Here is a 7970-nt window from a genome sequence, read left to right as displayed (position 1 = left end):
TTAATAAAATACTTCGTGGCTTTAGCCCTCAAGCGAACTATACCGACCGAGCGACCGCAGCTTCTCGGCGAAGTTAGTGCCAACTTTTGCGGATAGAGAGTGTCGCGTGGTCAGAGCAACGAAACCCCATGGCCGTTAATTTCGTTTTTTTTTTAGACAGGAGTCGCTATATCCTTGAAATAGCTGCTCAATTATCCCCACGAGGCTGAGTGGACCCCGTTCCAGACCCACTACTTCTCCGAAAAAAATCTGGTGGCGCCGGGAATCGAACCTGGACTTCTTCATCTGTAGCCAGGAATGCTGACCACTAGACCACAGAGGCGGACCTCCATCTTTAATATCTATTTTAATTGATTTTGTTACTTAACCACAGTTTCAGATTACAGACTCTATAGCATTGGTGATAGGAAGATTAATGCATTGGAACATTTGGTAACTGAGAATTGGTAGGAGAAACTGAAAGACTCTCAGAAAACCTATCCCAGGGCCACTGTGTCCACCTGAAATCCGCCATTACTTGAACTGAGATGGAACCCGGGCCGCTGCGGTGGGAAGTCGCCGGCATTTCCAATGTGGAAATCAGTGTACGAAGCCTATTCCCTGACTTTACGTCAGAAGTTCCGGAGCTGACCTCTGACGTCAATCTGTGTGAAATATTACACATCAGTACGGATCCCACTTTCACCGGTATGGAAGTCAATATTATCTTAGATGTAACTTGACTTGAAAGATTTTGTTATTGGAAAAACTTTGATATTGGGAAAGGTATAAGATTATTACTTTGTACAGTTTATGTAGCTTAAAGCAACTGTCCAGAAATGTCCGCCGTCAGTTTTGACGCACGGCTGGGTTCGTTTCACTACTGACCGCTTAGTTTAATTTAGTTTCTTGGGGTGGGGTGAGACTGAGTCCACTTGCTACGTCGGCCACTAACTGGTCCATTATACCAGCACTGGATGATAGATGATGATGAATGTGGAGCAATTGGTGGAATGAGCACTGACAGGGGAAACCGAAGTACTCCGAGAAAACCTGTCCTAGTACCATTTTGTCAACCACAAATCCCACATGACTTGACCTGGGCTCGAACCTGGGCAACCGCGGTGGGATGCCGGCGAGTAATACCCTGAGCTATGACAGGAACCCGTGTGCCCTTAACGAAACAACGAAGCATTTTGCGGCATCAAAAATTCGCTGAATTTGTTCATCTCGTGTCCACAGTGCATTCGTCCAACAGGTTTTGTATGTAAAGCTCCCACAGCTCCGAAAACTTTGAGAATATGGCCAATGTGGGTGCAGCTTCTTTCACTTAGGATTGACTGAAGAATTAGCTTCTAAATTTGTGATACCTGTCGGGACGCCTTGAATGTAGATTTGCGTTCAACAAAGTGACGTACGGAAGGACAGGTGGCTGCTACCCTGTCAGAACCGTCCCTCTTAAGGGCCACTGACTGCACTAAGTTGCACGGAATAAAATATTGCTGATTACTATGATTATGATAAATACAACTAATTAAATGTACGGAGCGCAATCATTCTTGAGAAGCTAAGAGTCCATAAGTTGGTCACGAAATACCTTGTGTCATATGCTAGTAAAGCTATCCCTCTACCAGGCCGTGAAGGCCCATAGGGTTGTGAGACGCCGAGGGTCCCACATTATCTAGACAATCGGCTCAAAGATGGCGGTAAGGTTGTCAGCCTTACGCGCCGGCCACGCTTTAGTCCCCAGGAAGATCATTTAATTAATTCTGGGTACTCATTTCTGTTAGAGGCTGGGTAAACCCCAGGGCCATAGTGCGGCTGGAAGGAGTAGGTCAATTCAAAGAATCCAATGGTCTCATCGGGACTTGAACTCGCGACCTTCTTGCTTGTAGAAAGAACCAGTGTGATATACATAGATCTATGGGCGACAAAACCGATTATGTTTTCACAGAAACCAGAAATGCAGATCAACAGATGGAATTAATGATCTATGCGGCAGTATGTAAAACCGTATACTGAGACGCGTGTAGTCAGAGCAGAGAAATCCGCGCCATAGCTCAAGCGGTTGGTCGCTGGCTTCCCACAGCGGTGGCCCGGGTTCGATCCCTGGTCTGGTCAAGTGGGATTTGTGGTGGACAAAGTGGCGCTGGGGCGGGTTTTCTCCGAGTACTTCAGTTTCCCCTGCCAATCTTCATTCCACCAAATTCTCCATCATCATAATCACCCGAGGCAGGCTACAATAGGCCCACCTGTGGCCCCCATGCCGAGTGGACCCAGCAGAGATTTATCGTGAAAATAGTAACAGATTTCTGTGATGCTAGACTTAGTATTTTGGCTGACAGAGCTGTGAGATGACGAGAATGACTGTAGTCAAGACGGGTAACCATTGTGGCATGCTGTAATTTGTTTAAATTTGTTGGACTTGAGTTTCTCTCAGCGATAGCAATGAAAAGTGCGTTGTACTGCCGTGGCACCTAATTCTTGCAATTTTCTTGCTTCTCTTACTGTTCGATCCTGAAGAAGAAACGCTATGATACTCCGAAACTTCGATGAACTTTTACCAGACAGTACTCTTTATAGTGTCATGTGTATGGTGACGGGCTCTAGTTCGGATGATTGGATTTATTAGCACTTTGATTACAATTTCTCTCAATCATATTTAAAGACAGGCAATACAGCGTTACCGCTGATTTACACACAATCCAGTTCACGACTGCACACTCAGTAGGATTCCCCGTCTTCACCAGAAACTATAATAATCTCACTGGATTACACACTCCAAGTATTATACCTAAAATCTTAAAATCACTTTAATACTCAGAGGCCGACCTCCTGCACCCTTCTGTACTCCTGGTTCCAATTCGCTCTGAACTTACGGCTCATAACTCTCGTTATATAGCTGCAGCACGGACCGCGCAGGAAACAATTCTATTGTTGATGACGCATACCGTACAGAAAACACGTCATGTGATATCTATCTCGTCAGTGTATTGGTGCGCCGACTTTTGCCTAATAACGAGCTATATACATTCGTCCTGTTGTTGACTGCGCTTACGCGAGATGTTTATCGTGCCGTTGGCTAGCTATACGCGCTGCACTAGTTTTGCTTTGTGGGATGAAGATTTTCTGACATTCTGAACTCGAATAGAACCACCCACGATTCGCCGGATTCGATTAAGATCGATTTTTTTTAGACATCACCGAAGTGAAGAAGCCTCTAATCATATTACAGCTAACGATTTCCACGTCACTAAGCAATAGAACATGAAAATAAACCTGACACCTGTCTACCTATAGGCCTACTTATTAGAAGAATGAAGCTGTTGGAAATACCGAAGAATCTCTGAATAAAGTAGGCAGCAGTAATAATTCAGAGAGAATAAAATTTTCCAATCATACAAAGACAGAAATGTCCCTGGTAAATATGGACATTCCCTTTATGAGAGAGACGAGATGAAATTCAGGAACCAGACTGAAATAAAAAGGGTTACGCTTTACGCAGAATAGAAAAATACGAATAAAAACTAAAGAGAAAAGGTAAAGTTCTTGATTCGTTCAAACAAAACCAGAGAGCTTCATCTTTAACCAGGTCCCCTGTTCTCTCACAAGCCTTTGCACAGAACGCGCTCCTTCTATTTGCTGCTCCGTGTTCGCGAACATGAAGCAAAGAAGAGAATTTTCTTCCACCCTTCTCTCTCCCATCCACTTCAACACGGCCCCTTTATACACCCAACCATTCATCCAAATTCCTTTTCCTCTTCTAGCCCTGCATGAATCATGGATGTGAAGATTCGGCAAACAGGCAACCCTTCTGAAAGACGAACCGTCACACCTTATCGCAGACTTGTTCCTCGGTCATGGTAAGCACATCCCCTCACAGCCGTTGATATATAAGGATCTGTAGATTTTCCACAACAACCAAACATGTACGGAATAGAGCCTATAAATCATTATAAATCTGTAACTTGTTCATCGTTGAGTTAGAAAGGCCCCATTTTTAAAACTATAGGTTTCCTAGAACAAAGGTTAAAAATTGAGTAATTTCTCATCTAAGCCAATCATTTCAAGTCGTTTTTTATCTTTCGCCCCGTCAATTCTTTTGTAACAAAAAAACTACAGTATCATCGTAGCAAAAACATAGATTCTTTCATAAAAACGTATATTTCAAGAGTTACGTACAATTTTTTTTTGTATTAATCATTGTAATAAATCCTTATTTTCGAGATTTCACGACTCACTCAACTGACACAACTCCCACTGGTTGAGAAACACAGGATCAGAAACCCCACAGACCACCAAAAAGTAGCACAGACATGTTTCAATACATCCACAAAGGTACAACATTGCAACGGCACGGATGTTTCTACAAGTTCAAAATATTCGCACTAACAGATTAAAGGAAAACATATCCTTCCAGTAATGGCAGCTTTAAGAGCAGGAGTAGTAATATCAGCAGTTGTGGTAGTAATGGTAGTAGTAGTGGTGGTAGTAGCAGTGGTGGTGGGTGGTAGTAGCAGTGGTGGTGGTGATAATAGTAGTGGTAGTAGCAGCGGTGGTGGTGATAGTTATAGTAGCAACAGTATTGGTGATGGTAGTAGTTGTGGTTGTAGTAGTAGCAGCGCCAGTGGTGGTGATGGTAGTAGTAGTAGTAGCAGCAGTGGTGGTAGTTATAGTAGCAACAGTATTGGTGATTGTAGTAGCGGTGGTTGTAGTAGTAGCAGCGGCAGTGGTGGTGTTGGTAGTAGTAGTAGCAGTGGTGATGGTAGTAGTAGCAGCAGTAGCAGTTGTGACGGTAGTAGTAGCAGTAGCATTGGTGACGGTAGTAGTAGCGGTGGTGGTGATGGAAGTGGTAGTGGTGACAGTAGTAGTAATGGTGATGGTAGTAGCAGAAGTGGTGGTAGTAGTAGCAGTAGTGGTGATGGTGGCAGTAGTAGTAGTAGCAGCAGCAGTAGTAGTAGTGGCATGAGTAATAGTAGCAGTAGCAGCAGTAGCAGTAATAGTAATAGTAGCAGTAACAGTAGTAGAAGTAGTAGCAGCATTAGCAGTAGAAGTAGTAGCAACAACAGCAGCAGCAGTAGTAGCAATAACAATAGAAACAAAACTCCTGACCAGAGCCCTTCATGAGGAATTTAACAATCAACCAGTAAGGAAAAAGTCTTTGCTTGTCATAGCACCCAAGTTCTCATGCCCGAGTTCACAAGAGCGCGTCGCTGGGAACCTGTCCTGACATCACTGGCAGCCTCCCGCCTCCTTCTAGTTTGCCGATTACACTTTTGTGTGCATTCCTTGCGTGTCCTATGCGTGCTACGTGTTCCGAACATTTAATCCTATTAGATTTGATGACCATAATAATATTAGGTGTAGAGTAGAAATTATGAGGGTCCTCATTATGCCATTTGCCCTATCCTCTCGCTGCTTCCTCTGATCATGATGTTACGCAGCCATATGAAACTAAGAAGGGTTCAAGAATGCTGATTATTATATAAATTGTTTTTACAACAATTTAAAGCAGAGCGTCAACTACAAGTGCCAACAGGTGTAATTCGGTATAAATCATATGACTGTTCTGGTTATCAGAATATGAGCGATTATTTCTTTACGTAACATTAAGAGAATAACGTTTGTAACTGAGATGCACGTGTATTTCTTATGAGGTAAGATATAATCCCTAAATATTTTAAGAATAATTGTTCTGAAGTTATCCAAGTCACTTCCCCATAATTAATCTTCCAAATTATGCAACTCAAAATTCCACAAAACACAGTACCTGACGTAAATTAATAAATTATTTTCATGAGAATCCAGGCTAATGAGCAGTTCTGAGGCCCTGGAAACTGACTTACCAGCTACTCAGCTTGATACGTCCCTCATACTCCTACATCATCTTCTTTCTCTCTTATTTCCGGCTTCAAAATCATTCTCAGGTTCTAGCGTTCCCATTTTGTCCCCAAACCAATCCAACAAAAATGTCATTACAATATCGAGTTGTCAGCGCGCATGCGTATATACATATGTAGTGAGGATATGGGGTAGAAAGATCGGAAGGAAGAATCTTGTATGGGACAAATGCATTCTGTCTCGTGTGTAGTGGAAGGGGTGGTTTCGTGAAGAGGGTGGGCAATTTGTCTGATCCCCCACTGTAAGTACCCGGATGCTGCCGCATCTAGTCTGATGATTCCGCGAATCTGTCAAGCTCTGATATGAGACTCCTTCTTCTACATAAGAAATGGGCGCCCTCCGGTAGAGTGAGGTGGAGGGGGGTTGGTGGGAGGCGAGGGTTGACATATTGCACATCCAAACAGCTATTTATCTCTGACGCTGGATCCAGTAAACGGACGCCGCTACTGCAGGAGGATCTCGGGGGGTGAAACTCATCCTTTTGGGTTAAGAGGATTTCTAAAAGATCTCAAAATACTCAACTATATCTCTCGCAGAGGAGAATATTTTGGTGTATGTGGATTTCCTAATGAACGTGGCAGATTTCCTTCTAAGGTTAGGATATTGTCACGTGTTTGAGTGAATTTAGACGCGTGTTTGGATTGGTGAATCGATTTATTGGATATTCACTAGCGGCAAATACAGAAGAACACTTCCAAAATACTGAAATTATAACACACAAATAAAATCTTCAATATTTGCTTTAACTAATCGTTGTTAGGTGACAGATCTGAACAATGGTTAAGCCTTGACTCTGTTTTCACTATCAGTTGCCTGGCACTGGACTTTAACACGGGAACTATAACCTTCACACCTCAAATATTATTGCACTGCAGCACACAAAATGTCTTCAAATCACACGTCAAATCTTCACAGGCCGACTTCTAATTGTTCTTCACTTACGAACTACCCGGCAGCTGACTCTGGCCACTCTAATTATGTCAAATGCTAGTTCCAATCCTCAAAGTCAAAGTCAAAGTCAAAGTTACTTTACGCCAATCAGTTCATCTTGGCGTCAGACCCCTTGAGTCCCACGACCAGAGATTTTTTCCAACTGAAGTCTTGCGGTAATAGTCCTTATGCAACATCCTCTCTGACCAGAAGATGGGTTTGTCTTTTATAAATACGTTTCGCTTTTCGTGAAATGTACATTTCGCGCATATAACATGTTACTGAAAATTCTTCCTTTTGGATTACACACAAGTCCTCTGTCAGTACAGGCTTTGCAGAGCAGATCATGCCAACGGTTCAAAGTCCCATTCCAATATAGCAACAATTCGCTGTACAACCCATTTTGTTTAATATTATACACTCTTCATTTTGTTCACAAATTGCATTTATGGATTTCATATAAAAAATTGTGAGCAAATACACAAAGCCGCTGAAGCTCATATAAAACCCCTCCTCCACTCAAAATTTCCAGTATAAAGGGTATTTTCTTATAAGAAAAACGACTAACCAGTTGGTCTTTCTAATGGAGATGCAGCCAGTTTTCTCTTCGGCAAGAACTGAATTTTTTAAATACTATTTAGATCTGCTCCAGAATTTAAAGGATAAAAGAGAAATCAAGAATTGTGGAGCTAGATCCCCGTTTTCCTATAGGTTATAATGGCGTGATCTTAATTAATTAAGCACAGAGACAACTTTACTTTTCTTAACTGCAGGGAGCTAACTTATGCGGTGGGTAGTACAACCGCACTTCGGCTGTCACTTCTCGCAGCCGTTGTTCACCACTTCTCGTAACCGTTGCCTATCTATCTTTATGTTTATTTATTTATTTGCCCGCTTCGGTAGAACACTTGACTCATTTATTTGCCCACTTCGGTAGAACACTTTTGACTCTTCTCAGGGTTGTGCCACGGTAATAACTGGGGCAACGCGGAGACTACACATTTAAAACTAGTCCACTGATACAAATAAAATACTCTATTTTCTGCTTAATCAAAAATTGTTTATTTCAGAAGCAAACACTATATCTTTATTGGCAAGTGCGGAGTAATGTGCCCCTTTATTATTATCAAAGATTAATCGAACCAAATAAAGAATGTTAA

General features: G+C 42.3%; 1 protein-coding gene across 1 annotated transcript; it reads left to right on the top strand.

Moving 5' to 3' along the window:
* The first annotated feature begins 4401 nt into the window (after window positions 1–4401).
* On the top strand, window positions 4402–5209 carry LOC111867357 (loricrin-like). The gene is made up of 2 exons (XM_023857139.1): window positions 4402–4738; window positions 5154–5209. The coding sequence occupies exons 1-2, from the start codon at window positions 4402–4404 to the stop codon at window positions 5207–5209; spliced, it is 393 nt and encodes a 130-aa protein (XP_023712907.1).
* Window positions 5210–7970: the final 2761 nt, after the last annotated feature.

The sequence above is a fragment of the Cryptotermes secundus genome, unplaced genomic scaffold (genome assembly GCF_002891405.2).
Source record: "Cryptotermes secundus unplaced genomic scaffold, Csec_1.0 scaffold155, whole genome shotgun sequence".
NCBI lineage: Eukaryota > Metazoa > Arthropoda > Insecta > Blattodea > Kalotermitidae > Cryptotermes > Cryptotermes secundus.
Note: the sequence above shows the minus strand (reverse complement) of the source record. Positions and strands in the feature narration are given on the sequence as shown.

Excerpts from the sequence above, each read along its gene's own strand:
- LOC111867357 (XM_023857139.1), top strand. The coding sequence starts at position 4,402 with ATGGCAGCTTTAAGAGCAGGAGTAGTAATATCAGCAGTTGTGGTAGTA. Across the intron at positions 4,739-5,153 it reads TGGTAGTAGTAGTAGCAGTG|CACCCAAGTTCTCATGCCCG; the intron begins GTGATGGTAGTA and ends TGCTTGTCATAG.